General features: G+C 34.6%; 1 protein-coding gene and 1 long non-coding RNA gene across 4 annotated transcripts in view; both read right to left on the bottom strand.

Moving 5' to 3' along the window:
• Positions 1-23,435, bottom strand: part of LOC106061720 (organic cation transporter protein-like) — a 31,404-nt gene that overhangs the window by 4,776 nt on the left and 3,193 nt on the right. Inside the window, exons 3-11 of the mRNA XM_056011263.1 lie at positions 22,791-22,894; positions 21,346-21,472; positions 20,420-20,616; positions 19,230-19,413; positions 17,543-17,661; positions 15,001-15,135; positions 12,916-13,004; positions 4,064-4,184; positions 3,349-3,421 (exon numbers count right to left, since the gene is read on the bottom strand). Of these exons, the coding sequence (XP_055867238.1) occupies positions 3,349-3,421; positions 4,064-4,184; positions 12,916-13,004; positions 15,001-15,135; positions 17,543-17,661; positions 19,230-19,413; positions 20,420-20,616; positions 21,346-21,472; positions 22,791-22,894 (1,149 nt within the window). The remainder of the gene's footprint in view (positions 1-3,348; positions 3,422-4,063; positions 4,185-12,915; positions 13,005-15,000; positions 15,136-17,542; positions 17,662-19,229; positions 19,414-20,419; positions 20,617-21,345; positions 21,473-22,790; positions 22,895-23,435) is intronic.
• LOC129922948 (uncharacterized) lies at positions 8,123-12,247 on the bottom strand. 3 transcript variants are annotated; one of them, XR_008774870.1, is made up of 4 exons: positions 12,081-12,247; positions 9,885-9,990; positions 9,467-9,535; positions 8,123-9,104 (listed from the first exon to the last, which is right to left on the bottom strand). It is a non-coding gene; the product is annotated as an uncharacterized LOC129922948 (long non-coding RNA). The 3 variants fall into 3 exon arrangements; XR_008774871.1 differs by lacking the exon at positions 12,081-12,247 and adding an exon at positions 11,820-11,909; XR_008774872.1 differs by lacking the exon at positions 12,081-12,247 and adding an exon at positions 11,196-11,321.

The raw sequence follows: 23,435 nt of genomic DNA, 5'->3' as shown, positions 1-23,435 counted from the left end.
CAAAAGCACAAACCAGAAAGCTTTAGACTTACACATCACAATTTCATTTTCTTGACCCATTTTGAGAAGACCCTTATGGGGCATCAGGAATATGATCCCATAGGAAAACAATGAATATACGATGGATAAATAAGAAGCATGTCCACCCCCAATCCAATAAAAAAAAAAAACAACACAAACCAGAAAGCTTTAGACTTACACATCACACAATTTCATTTTCTTGACCCATTTGGAGAAGACCATTATGGGGCATCTGGAATATGATCCCATAGGAAAACAATGAATATACTGTTACGTATTTCTGAATCTTCTGGCTAGATGTATTAGTTGGCACACAAATAAAAACACAGCAAAGAACTTGACGACTAAACTCTCAGTTTCATATAACTTTAATGACTATTAACTCTAACAATTCGTTACTGTAACATGTAGCGTAGAAGACTGTACAATATCTGTCATTTTACAGTTAGCTATACTTCGTTGCAATTCATCTCTTCACTTCGTTGCAATTCATCTCTTCTCAACGTTCCTCGAGCCGTATTCCACAGAACAGACCAACGACACACTTCCCAGTGTCGCTCCAGGTCTCCCAAAGCTGAACCAAGTCGTACTCAAGTCTACCGAATCAGAGCCGCACACGTCTTACATCGACTGTATCGACTGTAACGGCTCAAGTCCACTGTAGTTCGCTGTATAGACTTTAACGACAGTAGTCCACTCCAGTTAACTCTACCCTAGTTAACTTGCATCGAGTCGTACACATTTCTCTTCCACAAAGCCGCACACGTCTTACATCGTCTGTATCGACTGTAACGGCTCAATCACGACTCCATACGTCTGACTTTCACATTAACTTTCAGGCTTATATAGAGTCCCTAATCGCTTCTCTAAAGTTGCACAAACACTCCTAGTATCCTCTGGAATAACATGTCAGGAAACGTCACATCCTGTCTTTATTTATAAATGTAGATTCCAGAAAACACTCGCTGCAGTGTCATCAAGTCGGGGTCACACGTAGTGACCTTTATCTGTCACTGTTCATTAGTAACTGTCCCCCTACTTAAATCTGTTCGTCCCCTGGAACAACACGTGAGGACACGTCACATCCTGTCTCTGTTTATACATGTACATTCCAGGGAACACCCGCTGCTGTGTTATCTCGTCGGGGTCACACGTTAACCTCTTCCTCTCACTGGTCATTTGTAACAATACGATGAATGTCATTAATGATGTCATTAAAGCGGCCCTGAGTCCAACAGTGTCTAAGCCTGCCCCCCTTCTATCCAAATCAGGAGAAAAAATTACAAATCAAACCAAGCAGATAGAACGATGGACAGAACACTACCTCGAAGTCTATGCCACGCGGAATACAGTAGACAATGTCGCCCTGGCTTCTCTACCAGATCTTCCAGTACTGGAATGCCTAGATGAGCTTCCGAGCCTTAGTGACCTCAAAAAAGCAATTAACTGCTTAAAAAATAGAAAATCTCCTGGGAGCGATGGTATCCCAGTGGAAGTAGAGAAAGTCAACGAATCACTCCTGCTCCCTGAACTCTATATTCTCCTCTGCCGCTGTTGGGAAACAGGTCATGTCCCACAGGACATGCGTGACGCAACTATAGTCACAATATACAAGAACAAAGAGGATTGGAGTGACTGTTACAATTATAGGGGTATCTCTCTCTCCTCAGTATAGTTGGCAAAATCTTTGCAAGAGTGGCACTATCCAGGCTGCAAGTGATAGCTTCTAGAGTCTACCCAGAGTCTCAGTGTGGATTCAGGAGTGGTAGATCCACTATAGACATGCTATCTTCTCTACGACTACTGCAGGAGAAATTCAGAGAGAGAGACAGACCCCTTTACATTTTTTTTGTTGATCTGACTAAAGCTTTTGACATGGTCAGCAGAAGTGGCCTTTTCAAACTCCTGAGGAAAATAGGTTGCCCTCCCAAACTACTGAAGTTAATTGAGTGTTTTCACGAGGAAACTAAATGTACTGTCAAATTCAATGGAGCCCAATCAGCACCTTTTGAGGTTTGCAGTGGTGTCAAGCAGGGATGTGTGCTCGCACCTACTCTGTTTGGCATATTCTTCTCCTGTCTACTGCACTATGCGTACAGCGACATAAACGAAGGTGTGTTTCTCCATACAAGATCCTCTGGAAAACTATTTAATGTATCAAGGCTGCGGGCAAAAACCAAGGTTAGGAAGCTACTCGTCAGGGAACTCCTGTATGCTGATGATGCAGCTATTGTGGCTGATTCTGATACTCAGCTACAGTCCATGGTTAACAAACTATCTGCTGCTTGCCAGACGTTCGGCTTAAACATCAGTCAAAGCAAGACTAAGATACTTGTCCAAAACACAAACACTGCACCTCAAGTAAGCATTAATGGCCAACCACTAGAAATTGTCGATCACTTTTGTTACCTTGGCTCCATCATATCCAACAACACTCTACTGGATAAAGACATAAACAACAGGATAGCCAAGGCAATGGCCACCATGTCACGGTTGCAGAAAAGAGTCTGGGACAACATATTGCTGACTAGCAGTACTAAAGCCCTAGTCTACCGGACCTAAGTGTTGAGCACCTTGCTGTACGGAAGTGAAACATGGTCAACCTACTCATGGCGGGAAAAAAAGCTGAATGTCTTTCACCTCCGATGCCTAAGGCGGATCTTTAAAATTAGGTGGCAAGATAAGATAACCAATGAGGAAGTGCTACATAGAGCAGGATGCCAGGACATCCGCTCTGTTATCAGCAGCAGACGCCTTGGCTGGCTTGGCCACGTTCGTAGAATGCCAGTAGGTCGACTTCCACAGGACATCCTGTATGGCGATCTAATAGAAGGCAGGAGAGCCGCTGGTCGCCCACTCTTACGTTATACGGATGTATGCAAACGCGACATGAAGCTCTTCAAAATCGACACTGGTAACTGGGAAGAGGTGGCACTGGACAGATCCACATGGAGAGAGAGCATAAAGGAAGGGTCACAGATTGCAGATGTCATACACAACAGAAGCAGAAAGAAGGGTGAAAATGCAACGGCGCCTGGTGATTATATATGCCCAACCTGCGATCGCAGCTGTGTATCAAGGATTGGCCTCTTTAGTCACACAAGAAGTTGCAAAGGGAAAAGATAGTCTCTCGAGACGTAAAATGCCACAGATGTCCACCCTCAATCCAAAAAAAAAAAAAAAAAACAACAGAAAGCTTTAGACTTACACATCACACAATTTCATTTTCTTGACCCATTTGGAGAAGACCCTTATGGGGCATCTGGAATATGATCCCTTAGGAAACAATGAATATACGATGAATGTTTGAACATGAACTGAACTTACCAGAGTTCGAAAATATGGAGAGATAAGAGTCCCCACGCTTGATGCAGTATCTGATATACCAGTTCCAGTATTTCTGTTCGGAGTGGAAAGAGTTCAATACGAAGATACATTGTTTTGTAGGGGTACACGCACTTACACGTTCACACACACTAGACACATTTGTTTAGTAAAAGTAATTTAATGGAAAACAAATTCAAATAATGTATATCAATAATCTTGAAAATGGAGCAAAAAGTATATTTGACAGACTTTTGGTTAAATAAACTAAAAAATATTATTTTTAGAATCTCAATTTAGAGGGGAGGCGCGGTGGCTGAGCGGTTAATCCTGGTGAAGACTGGGATTTTTAATTTCGGATTCTTCGGTCGCCTCTGAGTTCAACCAGCTCTAATAGGTACCTGACATTAGTTGGGGAAAAGTAAAGGGCGGTTGGTCGTTGTGCTGACCACATGACACCCTCGTTAACCATAGGCCACAGAATCAGATGACATTTACATCATCTGCCCTATAGACCGCAAGGTATAAAAGAGGAACTTTACTTTACTTTATATTAATTTAGGCCTATATACAAATGATACATTTTAATATTTACAGTTAAGCAGGGTATAATTTTTTTTTTAATTTAAAAAATGTGTTTTTATACCGAGCTTCAGTCAAAATCATTTCCGTAGATTTGCTATTAGAATTAATATTCTTGTAGAGAAGATGACTTTACCTGACACAAGTAGGAAACAGTTCCAATGTGTATAACACAACTGCTGGGTAACATATTGAGATAGACCATCTTCCACACAGTGACAGGACAAAAGACAACCAGAATTTTCCAGCAAGGTTTTCTAGAACATTCAAAGAAATAGGTCCTCACGTAAACCAGTAAGTGGCTCAGTTATATTAGACAGACATAAATTAAACTATAGTTAAAAATAAAGGCTTCCGTAAAATATACCATACTAACAAGAACACATTTTAAAAAGATTTTTTTAAAAAGGCAATACCTCCATTATTAAACTTCAAATATAATAAAATAATTACCAAAAATAATAATAACATCTAGATTCAACACTAGACCTAAAGTTCTGATTTAGAGATTTTCAGATCTACTCTAGATCTACTTCTAGAATCTAGATGTAATCTATAAACTTCAATAAAACTGAAGCAACTTTAAATTTACTCAGTTATGGCATAATTACCGTGATTCAGCTGGCTACGCTTTATTGGCTCTAGACCTAGATATAGTCTCCAGTCAAATTTATATTTATTTATCTTTTATTTTGAAAAAATATAATGATCGAATTTATTCTTTTCTCAGTGATACACACCAACTTTTAAATTTCTAGGAAAATCGTTAAAACCGTTTTTGAGATAAGCTGTCCAGGTTCCTGGATCCAGTCTCTTTTAAGTTCTGACTTGAACAGAGGTATAAAATACAGTCGTGATTTGGAAACTGCTTAATTACAAGCACTTTGGTGCCCTTGTATGACCTTGTTATATATTTAGAGTGTTACAGAAATAATCAATGCTCAGATGCAATGTAAATCTTATATATTTTAAGGTTATTAATTATGTATACCATGGAACTATACTAATGGAACACCAGCTTCGAGTTTTTTACAAAGACAAAGAGAGTCGAAGTGCCGTCGCGCATCTTTTTCGCGCACCATACCATTTTGAAAAATCGATGAGGATGCCAAAGAAGAAATTTACTCCGAGAGCCACTTGGATTGACCTTCATTGAGAGTAAAACTTCCCCACACTATATTTTATTAGATCTGTAAAAACTTTATCCATTTTCTGACTATCTGATAAAATAGATACAATTTCCCTGAATAAGAGATCGTCACAAAAGTTATTTTTTTCGATCACCCTATAAAATGCCACTTATTTTCCAAACAATAGAATCTAAATTCCGAAAATACAATCTTTCAGTGTTTCTGTGTTTGGTTTATTTACACTAAATCGGGATGAAGACCTGTCTACCGTTCCGCCGAATGCGTATTTGTTACGATATACTAAATTGCACGAAATAAAAATAGGAGGCCTAATACAGTTTTGACACTCCAAGCTACGCATTTCTAATCGTTTTTTTTTTATTATCATCGAAAGGACTAGGCTATAGGCATACACGTCTCGTGGGAAACAAAGAAAAAATCTTAATAATATTGTAGCCTAAATAAAATGACAAAAAAAAACAACAAAACAACAATAGCCTAATCTAAAATGAAATAGATCTAGAGCTAGATTTTCTTGGACGAATGATATAAAATAAGTATAAATAATAAGTCATATGAATCTGATAGATCTAAAACAAATACTGATAGAGTCATTCATTAATTAATTATTAGAATTACTTGACTACCAACTGGGTATTTTTATTGCCAAAATACAATGTATTTTATGTGCATTTATTAAAAACAACAACCAAAAATTAAGCGTTTGACGCAACTAGATCTAATATTAGTAATATATAGATTCTAGTTCTAGATCCAGAAAGCTACTTCTCTAATTCAGTTTTCTAGTTTAATTCTAGTTAGATCTAGATGTCTAGACCACTAGATCTAAATCTAGCCAGGGTTTTTGTCATGGAATAGATTTATAAAACTTCAGCCACCTACTGATCACGATATGACAGATAGGCCTACTCTCTCTACTACTAGATTACTAGACTCTAGATCTAGAATCTAGTACTACTAGATCACTACATTTGACTAGATGATTACTAGATCACAGTAAAATTCAATGTGTACTTCCGACTTTAGCTCAACAAACAAGTCTACTCCAAAGTATAGATCTACTAGTAAAGTCACAAAGTGTAAAGGATCATTATATATTCACATAAAAAAAATTATAGGCCTAAAATGAATCGAATAATCAGTCACTAATTTGACTAATCAGTAATCTAAATTGGTTTTTTTTAAATGGCAAGTATATGACTTCTGACTTGTAAACCAGTTGCAGAGATTCTAGTTTTTATTTTGATGACATGTTACGATATATCAATGATATTTAGATAAACCTAGTGGAACAGACAGAAGGACCATTTAATATAAGGCAAAGAAGTAAGATGTTTATAATCCATCAAACTATGATCAAACTCACAGAGGACTTGTGTCATTTGTGACGGCATTTCATGCATTTACAGAAGCTACAAACTATTCTACAAAAATGTTAGGCTTGTCTTTGATTCCGAAGACTTATGAGGAATGCTATGTTTCCAGTGGCTACTCAGCCCCAGCTGTGACCTACATATTATGCCACACTGAGCACAGGCATAACCATTGTCCACCTGTGGTAGAATCAGTTGTTTTTTTTCTTTTTGCCGTCTACCCTCTGCAATTAATTTTCATTGGTGTATACCACACCTTTGTAAGTGACCTCCAGCTGTCTCGCTATGAAGCTGTATGCTACCAGGTGCTCTCATACATTCTATGTCAGTTAAAGCAAGTTGGCGCCTAAGCTTGTCTTTAAAGCATTTCTGTGGTACCTCTTTATGTGCATATGACATGTTAGGCAAATAGGTTTTGCCTATCGGAAGGCCATTTCGGAATATATAGGTGTTTAAAATGAAACTCCAAACATATGGACTTCCAGTAACTAAGAAAATAAGCTTAGGATTCAAAGAGACGACACTGGCATTTCAGTAATCAGTAAAATTAATAGCAACTTTAATTGCAGTCCACCAAACAAGATAAAAAGAAACAAGTGTGGCTTCAATAGCATTGATGATATTTAGTTTACTTTTATCTCATTTACTAGTATTACTATTTCATTGACTAAGGTTTTTTATTGTCAAATATGCATAAGTACATGTACTAGTTCCTGCAATTTGATGAAAAATAATAATTAAATTGTGTGTAGTCTATATACAAATGTTTATAAGAGATCACAGCTTAGCTTAATTTACTTAATTTCAAAACTATGATTTTGTGTTCTGACTCTACTCTAAATAAATTATATTTTATTTTAAGAATGCAAAGTTGGAAATACTGTTCTGATGAAAAAAAAATTATTAAAATAAAGTAGATGTTTATGGTTTCTTTGTATTTATTTTTAAATTATTTATTCATTAAAAATTAATTGTTCATTAACATTTACTTGAAGTAAAGATCAAAAACACAAATTCAATTCATGCAGATCACAGCCCATCACTTAAATGTATTTACTGTCAATTCTACACACTATTCATTTCAAAATGTTGCTTTAAATTGTTATATGACACAATCAAAGTACTGGTACCTCACATTGATGTAGGCCTAAAGCACCTGAAATAATGACAAATTTTCATTCAATAACTTGTACTGTCATTTATTATCAGACGTGTTAAAAACTAATGACCTGTATCATCATCATTGGCCTCCTTCAGTCGTAGAAATAGAAAGACTAAGGTTTCATCTCAGAGCACACTTCCTCATGTGGCTGTGGAGCCCTATTTCGGAGAGACACTCCCATCCACAGATAGCACAGGTTAAGGTGGTTTTTGCTTCGGTGGTAGAGGAGCTGGCCATTTTTCGGATTGTACGTTTTTCTTCCTGAGCTGAGACCTATGTACTTTCACTGTCCATAGCTTTCTTGGTCACTGTCTCTCCATCTGTTGCGGTCTAAAGCTATGTCTTCCCAATTGTCAGTATTGATGTTCACTGATTTGAGGTCACGTTTTATTACATCTATGTAATGGAAGTGGGGGCGACCAGTTTTTCTTGTGTCAGTAGTGTGTTAAAACTAATGACCTGTGTATATAATTTATTAAGCAGGAGCATCAACAAATCTTGAACAATAATTGTCTACAGAAAAACTTTATTCTTATCCAAACAATATACATTTACAATGTATTTAAGCAAGTTAATTTATATTTATACAAATCTATATGGCCTAAAGATTATAGCGTATTTTGATGTGTGAATACCAAGTTACATTATTACATGAAAATAGTGTACTCATTTTTAAAATATTCTGGGTAATAAAAATAAAAAACTAATGATACAATAAAATTGAAGCATTAGTCAAAAAAAGAAAAATTTCAATCAAGATCTATGTGAACTCTGCTTGAAAATTAATTAATTAATTAATTTTGAAATTAATTTAAAAAAAAAATTATGGTTCTTTAGTCAATGGAATGATAGCAGCAATTATTTAACAATTTCATGATTATCCATTCATTTCAATATACTTATAACTGAAAAATAATTCATAATGTTTAGATACAACCATTTGAAATAATTTTTATAATTTTTTTCTTAATTTGCTTAATTCAAATCTAATATAAACAAGATTTCCTCTGTCAAGAAACTTATGAGGGAACAACATGCATGTTCTTCTCAGTAAGTTTTGCAAAGGGAATTAAGAATATTTAATTGATGTTGCTTTTTTTTTTGCCAACATTTTAAACCTTTGCACCAGGTTTTAGTTTTAAGGAGAATGCACCATATTTTATATGTTTACTTTTGTTAGATTCTTATTTTAATTTTAAAAAAGTAAAATTTCCCTTACCACTCATCCACTGCACTCCCTCTTGTTTTAATGGGGCTCAGATTAATAGTTTTCAAGTACAATATCAAACAGATTTAAAGAAATACTAAATCCAAACCTGTTGGCTGAATGACAGGATATACATAAATATGTATACAGCTTACAGTATAATATATGAATCTTAAATTAAAATTGGTCCAAGACTTTTATTTTGCAACATGATGGGATTTTCCTTTCTGGTGGTGCTATGCAGGAGTCCAAGAATCTCATCTTTTCTCATAACAGAAAGTTATCTAGTTATAAAAATAAATAAAAGGATTTTTTAAAAAATTAAAAAATATGTGTGACATATGTGTTGACCATGCTAAACGTATATATGTTATTAATTATAGTTATATAATTTTGCCATTCTAAAAATAGTCTGTACCTAAAAGGAGCTACTGCGTTAATGTGTAGACATGGCCCTGACCTTAATAGTTATGAATTATTACTAAAGGTGAAGGCAGATGTTCAGTTAATTTGATGCACATTGAACTAATCTAAAAGCAACTATAACATATATTATGATTTACATTTTCATGGAAAACTAGTTTTTCAAAAATACAAGTACTTCAGCTTATGAGAAAAGTACATGGGAAAAATTGCAGTACCTTACCTTTAAGAGGTGCAACCAATCATTGACTTTTCAGGAATGCATGCCTTTTTCTTGCATTTCCAAACATAACTGTAATTATACAATTAAGCATATTGGTTAATTTCTTTTGAAAACATTACAATTAAAAAATAATAATATTAAATTGAAAACGTTGTATCAAACATACAAATTATCAGACAATTTTGCCTAATTTCATCTAACAGTTTATTGTAAAGGAATGGCCTGCACAACAGCCAAGGTATATTAGGCATTCATGAAAGATGAATGTGCTTAGGAGTGTTATAAATAAAAAAAAAAAACTTAGAGAAAAATGTTAAATTCCATCCCAGATATTTGGATGTTGCTTGACCATGAAAATCACACAATTCATTAAACATCTATTAGATAACTAAAATAAAAATTGTATAGTAGTACTTACATTAAATATTGAATGGATGCCCAGAGAGTAGAATAGTATAAGTATGATCCTTGAGCCATTCTGGTACATCATCAGAACTGGTTGCCATGGTTCTACTTGTTAATAACTGAAACATTACAAACATTTTTTTTTATTTATAATTTATCACAGACTAGAATAGAAATGTTGCCAGGAAAAATACCAATGGTTAGAATACACCTGATGCTACTTTTGTAGCCTTATTACTGGTTAAAATGCACCTAAACTTCATTAATTAAATCTGATAAGAAACATATATGTATCACACAAGTCCAAGTTTATCAGAGTGTCAGCAAATAATTAACTAGATATGTGAGTTTTATATTAAAGTACTGAATTTCAGGGGATAGATCCAACTTGACACCACATCATTTATTATTTCATGAACTCATGGATCTGGGTATGGCATGGAATGGAAACTAATATATATGGGGTGTAGGCAAGGCATGGATTATAAATTGTCTTGTATAGATTAGATTGGGTAAAACTGCCAATCGAAGGTAACTTTTACTAATAGATCTGGATCAATTATAAATTTATGGGACCTAGGCCTGCATAAATTTTATCTTTTATTTATATATTTTATGTACATATATAACTAGTCTAGAATCTATAATTAATCTTAATAATAATTTTTGTAGATAGATGTCATATAATATCTAACATATTAAGTATAGATCAGTAGATTTAGAATTTTAGCTAGTGGAATATTTTTATATCCTAATCTGAACTGGATCTATATATCTAGAATTTAGATCAGTAGATTTAGTATTTTAGGTAGTAAAAACTTTTATACTCTAAATCTAAACTGGATCTAGATCTAATTATTCTAGAAGCTTAGATCTAGAAGACTAGTTGTCAAGATTTGACTACACTATGGCTAATGCACTAGCTTAGTAGGCCTACTAGATAGATCAAGAGACAGAGTACTAATAGACTCGTCTTGCCTCGTTGGGCCTCTCAAATCAGCTATAGACTTTAGAGACAATTTAGGAAGGTGAATATCGATCCAATTCAAAGATCTACAATCTACATGTTAGAGTCTAGCTAGAGATGCTAGATCTAGTCTAGAAGGCTTATCAATAAAAAATAAAATCAATCATTTCTAAAGTTTGTAAAATTATATGTAGATCTAATCTATCTATTTATAATATAATAAAAATCTATGTCTACTTTTTAAATATTTAAAATGATATGGCTGGTGATATTAATTATTTTAATTGAGACATTGACATACTGTCACATACAAAGTAACAAAATAATTAGATCTTATACTAACTCATAGACTCATACCATATTATATTAAACCTTCGAGTTTACGTTCCACTATCTTGACTTGACTATATCGACTAAATAAAGGGCACTATGATTATAGATGTAGATTATTATCTATGATGATGATGTTTATCAACTGGTAGATCTATAAGAAGTATCGTCACTTTAAGTATAATCAATATAACTACTGCATTCGTTTCATTCAATGTCTGTATCAAATATCGTGTGAATGACTGAATGTGATGTGAAAGTGAAGTCTAGATTTAGAATAATCTAGATAGAATTGATAGATTATAGAATATAGATCTACTATTAAAAAGTATTAACTATATACTAACTATAGTGTCTATACTATAGTATAGCCAGTATGACTCGTATGAGTATACTCATATACTGTAAAAGTGTATAATAGTAAGTATAGCTATAGACTATAGACAGACTAGATCATAGATGATCGATAGATCTAGAATCTAAACTAGAGTCACTAGATTTGACTAGATCTATAAAATGATAAATATTCATATCAAATTATTGATCTCATGTATGCCTGTATGGTCTAGATCTAGATAAAATAGAGTGGATCTCATGACTGTCTATATTAGATCTATTGATTTTTTTTTAAAACGTTAAATAAATCTAGACCTTAGTCTTTAACTTTAGTCTAGGCCTAGGTGTTGTAGATCTATATTATTCTAGATATTATACAAGAGATCTAGATCAATATAAGTTCGGTTTTTTTTAAATTCGCATTCAAAATTTTAAATACCCAGATTTAAGTATTTATATACCCATATTGGTAGGTCCGAGTTAATCATTTATTAGATCTATTAAAGCATGTCTATATAAAAGATTATTATTTAAAAAATATATTATTATATAAAAGATATAGTTATGAATATTTACTTTAAAAAATTAAAGAAAATGAATTTTTCACTTTTGCCAATTAACACTCTGGCTAGCAAAAAGGATGACTCCTCAATACTGTGAAAAGACGATAACTGCATGAGTTGGTTTGGAATTGTATTTTGTAAGACTAATTTTCAAAACATATCCTTCATGAGAGAGAACGAAAAAAGTTTGTAAAAAAAAAAAGCTGGCTGGACTACGCAAATAATGGACCAGCCTCTCTCTCTCTTGATATCTTGTTAAGAACATTGGTGACCGGGAAAAGTGGATGGTTTGGTTGCGCGGGACAGATGATAAAAATGACATGTACATAAAAAAAATCCAGATTTTGTGTAAAATACCCAAATGAGGAAGTACTGGAAACACCTATTTTAATGAAGTGGCCTTAAAAAAAAATCTTTTGTGACGATCCATTATTCAGGGAAATTGTATCTATTTTATCAGATAGTCAGAAAATGGATAAAGTTTTTACAGATCTAATAAAATATAGTGTGGGGAAGTTTTACTCTCAATGAAGGTCAATCCAAGTGGCTCTCGGAGTAAATTTCTTCTTTGGCATCCTCATCGATTTTTCAAATTGGTATGGTGCGCGAAAAAAGATGCGCGACGGCACTCTGATCATAAAATCTCGAAGCTGGTGTTCCATTAGTATAGTTCCATGTGTATACTTTAAAAAAAAAAAAACTTACTGGTTGCGTCATTATATTGGCATTTATATACATTTTTGATTTACAATTTTACCATTTACAATTAACGCTGTCTTTCCTTGAGAAATACAATATGGAGGAGTCTGTCTTTTACAACCTTTTGACAAAGAAATTAAATAACTTACCAGCAAACGGCATGAGGAGCAATGATGAAATGATCAGGACTGTTCCAGCAATATAATGGAATATGTACACACACTTCTTGCGTCCCAGTCTAAACATGTAGATATAATTTTTTTTCTTTTGTGAAAATGTGTATTGCATTAAGCATTTTTTGTTTCTATGTCGTTAATATTAAAACTGTAGGGGTTTACAAAACTTTTTCAATGTAAGAGCGCGTTATGGAGTGCGCGCGCGCGTGTGTGTGTGTGTGCGCGCGCTTCCACAGTGACATGTTAGTGTGGCTAGTACAATGCAGATTTAATGTAAAACTATACATTTCATTTCAAACAATGGCTATATGTAGATTAATTGATTCCGATACATGTAGATCATTTTTCCAAACATCTATATATATATAATTCTCTTCTTCCCTCAATAATTTTGTCCAGAAGTAAAGGAAAGATCACTCTGCGGATAGTCCACGAGAAAACAAGAAGGGGGGGGGGGAGAGAACACGTAGTCACAAAATAGTGGGGCAGGGCCGGTGCAATATCACTCTTTTTTTTTAATTTCTACCTCACGTTAAAAAAAAAAGGGGTGGGGGGAGTAATCTACTCTAAAGTAACTATCGAGGCGACAGAGCACGCTCAAGAGTTTGGACACAATAGAAAAATCACTCTTTTAATTTTGCAACTCGGACGTAGGGAGTTATCCTAGGTAATTTAAGAGAGAAAGAAAAAGACAATTTTCGTCTGTATATTTCAGGAGATTTGTATCAGTTTTCAAAAGATTTTAATAAATTTCCGGATTTTTCCAGGACTTTTTCGTATATTTTGCAATGTCAGGAGATTTCCAGGACCTCCTGTTAAATCGACAGGAGGCCGCGGGAAATCTGTTATAAGTTATAAAATGGTTTAATTTAATAATTTATACACCTAAAATTAGCGCGGGTCCTATAAAAGTGATGGGCCCACTGAGTGAAGTTGGATCGTTTTTTAGATCAGTTGTCCAGGTTGCTGGATCCATGTTTCTGCTGGATCAAGGTTCCTGGATCCAGGCTTCTTAAAATTCTGACTTGAATAGAGGTTTTGTAAAAAATACAATCATGATTTGGAACTTGATGATAGCACCTTTATTTTTTGCTATTTAATTACTAACACTTGATGCCCTTGTATATGACCTTGTGATCATCTAGAGTGAACTGTCGACAAGACCTTTTGATTATTTGCGTTGACCTTCAGACGGTTTAGTCCGGCACAGTCCAGTATAGCAGGAAAGGTAAGTACAATGAGTCCAGCGTTACGTCGGATCGGTTCAGTAATATCCGGGACAAGTCCACGAGGAGATAGAGAGACCAGTACAATAGTACTGTTATCCTTAGTGTACAGTCAGTGTCTCCTGTTGCCATTTGTATAGTATTGGCTTTTGTTATATTAGATATTAAAGAGTCACGTTATTTGGAGAGGGAAAGTTTTTGAGTTGGTGGTTTCCTTGTTGTTCAGTGTTGGCAGAGAGGCTGATATTAAACCGTAGCATTACAAGTGTATAGTTAGCATAAAAGGTGAAAACAATCCTTAGAGAAAATAATATTTTTTAAAAACAAAGCTTATCCAAGGGAGAAAATCGCTAATTACTGACATTTTATCTGAAAATTAAAGGACTTAGATCTCTTTCTGTTACATAAAACAAAATTAATTTAGTACTAAATGATAAAATATTTGGTTAATTTTTGGATTGATTATCGACTATGAATAATGATGCAAAATTTCAACTTGATCCGAGAATGAGAAAAGACGTATCAAAGCGTAATAAGGGGATTTCCATATATACATCAACATCTATCATTAAGAAGCATTTATTCCCCTTATTTCGATATCAAACAGAAAAATTCATCACCAATAATTAATTAACTAGTTGCTTAATCTTTTGATTAATATCTTGTCAGGTTCAATGAACAATTGTGCAAAATTTTAACTTCATCCGAGAATGGGAAATGGGAGAAAAAAAAGTTCAAACTTTTAACCAGACTAAAAGACAGACAAATAGATATACAAGACAGACAGAGTTAGTTGATATAAGCTTTGTAAAAAATGAAATGTTTTGTTCACCTGTTGACAACCAAATAGAAGAGGAGGGTGGCCGGATACTCCACTAACGTCCCCAGGGAGTAGCCAAGATAGAAGTTATCTGTTAACGAAGAGGATGTAAAAACCAGTCCTTGATTTCCTACTGTAGCCACAAACCTGGGAAATAACAAATCAAATGTCTACCTTGTAGCCATAACTAATGGCTGACCCTTAACCTTTGACATAAAAACATTTAGAACAATGGATATTAGGAGTTGCCCCTGACTGAAAGGTGTATCCAAAATTTATGGATCTCTTAAAACAAGAATCAATCATATAATATATTTTGTATACATCTAGATTCTAGACTAACAATAATACATTTGTACGATTGGAAATATTTTTATCAATTACTTTGCTTAGTGCTACAATTATGCTTTTGGCTGTGGGGGTGGGGGACTATCTGGGGAGAATGGAGAATGTATCGTGCAGGATTCTCAAAACCAGTTAATGAATAAAAGTTTATGATGATTTTCTACTTCCGTTGTTTTAGTATTTTAATGCGATGGAATTTATAAATATATAGAAGGTTTTGCAGTTATCAATTGTTGATTTTAAATTTTCAACATGAGGCTTATCTACACTTAGATAGTGATATCTCTGTATGAACACAATTATTGATTACGACTATTTAATAACATAATTGGTAAATTTTTATTTATTCATTCCTGTGTTGAATAGTAGTGCAGAGCTTTATTTTGATTAGAGACTGAAAAGTGGAAGAACTATTGTGTACAAGATTCCACCCAGACAGACAGAGTGAGCTACAGATAAAGTACATATTGTGTACAAGATTCCATCCAGACAGAGTGAGCTGCAGAATTTAGGATTCTCTGGAGTTTATTTTTATTTTTAGTGATCAGATTGCTATACCAGCCATGTGATATTAAAATTTAAAATATTGTAGGCCTTTCGCTAACAGACAGACAGACAGACAGAGTGAGCTGCAGATAAAGTACATATTGTGTACAAGATTCCACCCAGACAGACAGAGTGAGCTGCAGATAAAGTACATATTGTGTACAAGATTCCACCAAGACAGACAGAGTGAGCTGCAGATAACGTACATATTGTGTACAAGATTCCATTCAGACAGAGTGAGCTGCAGAATTTAGGATTCTCTGGAGTTTATTTTTATTTTTAGTGATCAGATTGCTATACCAGGCAGTGATATTAAAATTTAAAATATTGTAGGCCTTTTCGCTAACTTTAAACGAGGACAGTTTTCTCAGTAATCGTAATCTTTGCTGCCCTTTTTGCTTATATAATCTCTTTTTCTTTCTCGTTCTCTCTTTCTCGTTCTCTCTGTTTCTTGTTCTCTTTCTCTCTTTGTTTCGCCTTCAATCGTTTTCCAATCACCGGAGTTTGATTTTGATTTAAATAGAGGCTAACCTTATTTTCAATTATTGTCTGGAGTTGCTTTAGCTCTTTGGGAAACAAGGGTGCTAGCATACTTTAAAAAATATAATCAACTTTCTAATCTAGAAACACAATTTTGAAAAACATAGATTAGAAAAAAAAAACAACTGCTTGAATGATTTTTGATTATTTGTAACATTTGACCTGATCCTTTTATCAACTGGAAGATACCACAATAGATCAGCACAATCTACAGTTATTTTTTTTTTATTTATCTAGCAACGTAGAAGCCAAGCTACAGGCCTCTAAATTATATCGATTGGAAACGGCAATGAAAACAAGAAGTAACTATGGTGACAGCTGTGGCGTTGTTTCTGTTCAAATTGCAATTATGGAAAAGTGGAGAGAAAAAAAACAACAACAACTATATATGCCAAACGCTAACATATAGATACATGTGGCGTCTGGTAAAGTCGGGTTACAAATAATTTCATAAAGAACAATATCAAAAGAACATGCGGTATTATAAAACAAAAAATGTAAGTATTTTTTTTTTATCGCTAATGTTTTGATTTTAAAATGTATTTAAGTATAATAGATCATTAATATGTCTTAGATACAAAGAATGAATAGTTTTTTTTTTTTTTTAAATTGTACATAATAACCTACAAATGGTGACTTTTCTTTCGAGATATAATAGGAGGGCCGGTTAAAAAAGATATTAGTTAAGTAATACAGAACCAACCGGTTCGCTTATTGTATTCCTATTTCTTCCTCTCTCTTTCTTCTTCTCTCGTTCTCTCTCTCTTTCTCCCTCTCTCTTTCTCCCTCTCTCTCTTTCTTCTTCTCTCTTTCTTCCTCTCTCTTTCTCCCGCTCTCTTTCTCCCTCTCTCTTTCTCCCTCTCTCTTTCTCTCTTTTCTCCCTCTCTCTCTTTCTCTCTCTCTTTTTTTCTTCTCTCTTTCCCCCCCCCCCTCTCACATTCTCTCCTTTCTTCCTCTCTTCTGTGTGGTCCCTCTTTCTCTCCAAGTCTGTATTTCTCACTATCTCTACCTCTTTACATCTCTCTTAATTTCTCTCTCTTTCTTTCTCTCCCTCTTATTCTAATTGAAAAGGTTAGCAGTTCACTTTTGTTTTCGCAGTTCTCAAACCACTTTGATTGAATACCTCAACACTGATGAGATGAGCACCAAATTTAACAAATTCTTATTTTTGACAAAGTCCATCCAATGAATTGTGTCGTCTGCAATCAGGCGTTCCCTCTCAGAGCTCTCTTCGTCTGCGGACTAGACAATATTTAAAGTTTTTAATACAATTTTTAGCTATGTTTTTTTTTAAAAAGGTGATTCGGCTCTTTTCCTAGGGTTTTAGGTTTCCAGACAAAATAGTGCGGACAAAAAAGCGCCGAAAATAGCGCGAACAAAATAGAGCGAATAAAATAGCGCCGACAAATTAATGCAGAAATAATATTTTTCCGTCATTTAGCTAGAAATACCTTAGATATATTTTAAAATATTAATAAAGTCAATATTTATTAAAATGATGTCATTATTTTTCAGTCATTTTGCAAGAATCAGTTTTGATATAAATATGCAAATCAACTGAATAGACACAGTAGTCAATAGTGATATGATCAAGGAGGCAAAACTTCATAAAACATAAAAAAAAAACTGGAACAGACAATATTTAGACCTTATATTTATATAACAAACTATGTTCACATTTGATTAGAGTAACACAATTGGTAAAGTCAATATTTAGAGATACTTCAGGAAAAAAATGAAAATAAAGTAGCAATACTAAACATGGGCGTAGCAAGGATTTTTTTCATGGGGGGGGGGTGTTTGGGGGGCATTTAAACTCAAAACCCCTTTAACTACACTCATAACATTTTGAGTGTATAATTTGCTTTGTTTTTATTTTTAAAAAGATATTTTTTACCTTCAAACCCCGCTGAAGGGGGGTTTAAACTTAAAACTGAGTCAAAACCCATTTAACTATGCTCATAACATTTTGAGTGCGTAAGTTGCTTTTTTTTATATTGAAGAGGGGGTTTATCGTAAATTTTGGAGGGAATTTTAAAATTTTAAATTTGGGAATTGTCGTTTGCATTTTTTTTTTGTTTTATAGAAGAGGGGGATTTAACTGCAAAACTCTTTTAAACTTAAACCCCCTGGTAGAGGGTTTTAAACTCGAGCCCCCCTGGTAGAGGGTTTTAAACCCCCTTGGTTGTGCTGGGGCAAGTGATGGATTAGTATTAAAATCTCACCTAAAATAAACAAAATCAAGCAAAAAATCAGTCACTAAATTTCGACCCCCCCCACAGGGGGGATTTCATTTCGGGGGGGGGCTTTAACCCCAAATCCCTCCCCTGGCTACGCCTATGATACTACAAAACTGCTGAACCATTATCATCACATACAAGAAGAAAAAAAAAAGACACAAAGATAAAGACACAGATCTTATTTTTTATGCCAGGACAAATTTCAACGTGCTTAGTCTTCAGTATTGCTGTTATGAATGCTTTAATCAGTCAGGAAAACCAACGGCTTAGCAGAGTTACGTCACTGATTTAACATGCATGACTAGATTGAGACATGGAATAAGTAGAAAGTATCAATCTTCTCTTTTGAAGTAACGTCTAAATATATATGATAAGAAGTGAAGGTTTTGGGCAGTTTTTTGCGCCTTTTCGAGTTCTAATATAATATAAAATAAAAAAATAAACAAATTCAATAAGTAAAGATATATAATATATATATATACATATAGATAGATAGATACATAGATAGATAGATAGATACATAGATAGATAGATAGATAGATAGATAGATAGATTTTAAAAAAGTGTTACCAGAGTGCCATTTAACACAATTGTGTCCTTATCTTGGCTTTCTCTTGATACAATCATCTTTTTCAGTGCCTCTAAAGCTTCGTGGGGGTCAATTTCATTTACTCTAGCAATCTTGCGTATAATTTCCTCAGCCTGTGTATACTTCTTGGTGGCACAGAGCCAGATAATTGATTCATCACTAAACCTGCAAGGATGGCCAGATACAGTTTATGTTCGTTGTAGAATCAAACTATTTCAATCTAGTCACGGTTGAGATCTTCAGAAGTCTTTTTACTATAACAATTTTTTAAATTACTTTTATATAGCTCTACTTTCATGCTGATAGCATTCTCAGAGTGCTATGGTGGGAGGGGGAGGGGTATCCCGGAGAAGGTTTTCCGTGATGCCCTTAGGCAGTCAGTAAACACATCTCTGCACGAGTTGGGTGTCGAACCTCGAGTCCCCTTCATAGATAGCCAAGACAACCCAAGTTCAATTGTACTTCACCTCTCAATCACGCTTCCTAAAAAAAATAGGTCTTAAATCGTTTTGAGTTGGCATTTTAAATGCTGTCAATAATTTGCTTTGAAATGTTAATTAGATTGATTTTTTTTAAATGTAGGGCTAGACGTTGATGTTTCCACATTCAATAAATCCAAAATTTAAATTTCAAATATTTCTTTCTCTTGTTGCAAGAAGTTACTTTTATTACAATACCTCTATTCAGGTTGCACTTTCTGAGAAGGCAAAACATTCAGGCTAGACACGGTTCTCGAAAATGACTCTAAAGAATTTCTTAGAGATTTGACAGTATTTCGTTGAGACAAGAATTACAAGCCAAACTGGAATAAGCTCTAGTTTGACCATTATGATTTTTCAAAGTAGATACAAATAAATTAGATTTGGTTAGAGGACTAGTAAAACTTTATCTTGAACAGATGACGTCTTCGGGGAATTCCGCAAAATAAAACAATGGAAAAGATGCTAAATTCAACTTTTATATTGCCAACTAAATAACAGATAGAAACAGATTAGCTTAGGCAATGCTAAAAAGTGCACACAAATAATGATATAACTTTAGAAAAACACCTAGGTTATCATCATTTCCTATAGCATGTACACCGGATACACCAAAACTTGCTCTTTTTAGTTTTTCCGCCATGTATGAACATCTCAAATAAAGTAGTACAGCTCTTCTCAAATTCACTTACCAATGTAAAATTACTACGTAGGCAGACAGGAGGGCTAGAGTCATTTGCACCCAATGCCAGTCTTGTATCAGGAAAGCGATCAAACACGTGATCAACATGGCGGTCATGTAGAAGAAAGCTTTGATTGTCTCTGGCAATGCTCTGTAGTCAGTTGGCATCATTTCAGTCAGTAATGTGTACGCTGACTGGCAGGCATTCTGAAAAGTTAATTTAATATTATTAACAAGGAAAAAAATCTAATGGAAAAAAAACTCCTCACTAACAACTATATCTCAATAATGGTAAGACATTTTTTTCCTATACGAAAAAACATAGTAATGGGTTTCGCTGTTGTAGAGATGTGTTTGAGTTTCTTGTACGGGCTTATTTCAACTTATCCAAGTTCGATACGCAAAAAACACTATACGTAGAAAGTACTGAATCTAGATCTCTGAACTATTCTAACAAGTCTAATACAGAATTGGCTACTGCTGAGTATCTGTCGATAATTAGTCTGGACCAGTTTAAAAGAAAAGGGGGGGGGGTGTAGGGTTTAGGGTTGGTTTAGACTAGTTGGTTACTTTTTTTCAAACTGATTCCTGTCTTGTCTATGCTAATATATAATTGTGCAAAGTTTCACTTTGATCCAATAAAGGGCGTCGGAGAAATAATATGCACACACTTTTTACCAGACATGGTTAGTTGATATAAGTTTTGTAAAGAAATGTTTTGTGTATATTTTGTGTACTGAGATTTACGTATAATGTAGGCTTGTATACTATGTAATAAAATACTTATTATCACAATAATTTTGACAACTTAATAAAGTCACACTATCAATTTGAGCGTAGCCACCCCACCCCACGGTTGATGGCACACCACTAGTTTGTTCATTCTTTATTGTGATGTACAAGCAATGTTCTATCTAAAACTGGTTGACACTTAACTGAAAGAAATACTCCAGTCAGAAATTTAAACACAATGAGGAAAATCAAGTTCGGTGGAAATGCACACAAGATCGAAGTGACCAGAGCTAGCGCGCTGAACCATACCAGTGTTGGCTTTCGTCCATAGCTATGGAGGGAAAAAAAAGTTAAAAAAATTATATTCCAAATGTACGAATATTCCTTATAAAAAGATAATCATGTGAAACCTTTATTTGTCAATAAAGATTATATGAATTAACTCGTTTGCTTGACAAGATGAAACGAACTTTACTATGTTAAGCGAGAGTATTCTGTTGTTTGCACACGTCAAGACACCATAATATTTACTTGAGTCTTCAAGACCAAAAAAAAAACCAACTACAAAGCATTCATCATTGTAATGATCGATGCAGCAAACATTCTTGCGAGCTCTCTAGCTAGTGGACCAGTAATAATGAAAACAAAACATCTACGTGGCTATTTTTCATTAATATGAATGTTTTATCTCTTTATAGGAAAGATACTTGGTCTTTTCTTTTTGCATCGCGGCTGCCTAGATGGTGGGTATGAGAGGGGAGGGGACATGGGGGACCTCGTATTCTCAGGTTTTCACGTCGTCGCTGTGCGAGACTCTCCAAAGGCGTTCTGAAAGAGGTCAGCAACTCTTGCGTGTTTCTCATTAGTCTCTAATCTAAGCCTAGCAGAACCCCCCCCCCCCCCTAGATTATAACTAATACGGAGGTGCGGTTGCTGAACGGTAAAGCGCTAAGCTTCTGAACCGGGAGACCCGGGTTCGAATCCTGGTGAAGACTGGGATTTTTTATTTCGGGATCCTTTGGCGTCTCTTGTCCACCCAGCTCTAATGGGTGCCTGACATTAGTTGGGGAAAAGTAATGGCGGTTGGCCACGTAACACCCTCGTTAACCGTGGGCGACAGAAACAGATGACCTTTTTATCATTTGCCCTATAGATCAAAAGGTCTGAAAGGGGGAACTTTACTTTTTATAACAAAAACAAAAGTCTTTACAATTTCCAATAGCATGACTAACTATATACCCTAGCATAACCTCTCGTAAAAACTAATTAAGTCTCTCTCTCTTAATTATTTTCCATGATCCGACGGAATTATTTATTGTTTTCATTGGCAGTTCACTTCTCTGTTATGATTTAAATTCTATTAATATTTGTATCAGAAAATATTTTATCTGTTATAGAATTGAAGGGAAATGCATGCTCTTTATATAATACAAATTAATATTTAAAAAAAAAACATAAATTAATTAAATGTGGTCAAATCAACGATGGTATCGTCGACTAGGAGAGAAAGGGTTAATTAATTTAATGGAGATTATTTATAGCTTATTCCAAATATATAAACTCAAAACTATGTAAATTGTAAACTCCCTTTGCGCAGCGCATGAAAGAACACACGTGTGTTTCGGGTGTTACCCCAATCTATGACTTACTTGTCTGATAACTGGCACAGAAATAGTGATGCAAATATCTCTCCAAGCATGTAGAATAACTGCACATTGTCAGACATGACTTCCTTCTCACAGACCAAGTCCCACTTGTGATACAAGATGGCATTAAGGGTATAGAACAGTCAACACATGTTTATCGAATTCAAGTGGGCAATCAAAATAGTTGATGACAAAATGCAAGTGAAAATGAGTAATAACAAGCAATTAAAGAAATACATAAAGCAACTAAGGTTATTTGTTTGTTTGTTTGTAAAATGTTTTACATGATTCGGATGTTCCTTCAGAGTTGAAGATAGTTACTTCCTAGTCCAAACCTCCCGCAGGACGACGGGGGATGGGAGCGGGCAGGGTTTGAACCCGGGACCATCGATAAATTCAAACGACAGTCCAGCGTGCAAACCGCACGACCAGGCAGCCATCCCGACCAGGCAGCCAGTTTGGAAAGAATCGCGATATCACTGCCATATCTCTCAATACTACATGAAAGTAAATTAATTTGTAATAAATAATTGATCAATATATTGATTTGTATATTGTTATTGATTATGAACAATTGGGCGAAATTTCAACTTTATCCAAGATTGGAACGAGGGAGAAATAACGTGTCCAACATGTTGACCAGACAGA

Source organism: Biomphalaria glabrata, chromosome 14 (genome assembly GCF_947242115.1).
Source record: "Biomphalaria glabrata chromosome 14, xgBioGlab47.1, whole genome shotgun sequence".
Taxonomy (NCBI): domain Eukaryota; kingdom Metazoa; phylum Mollusca; class Gastropoda; family Planorbidae; genus Biomphalaria; species Biomphalaria glabrata.
This window is presented reverse-complemented; position numbering and strand designations above follow the sequence as displayed.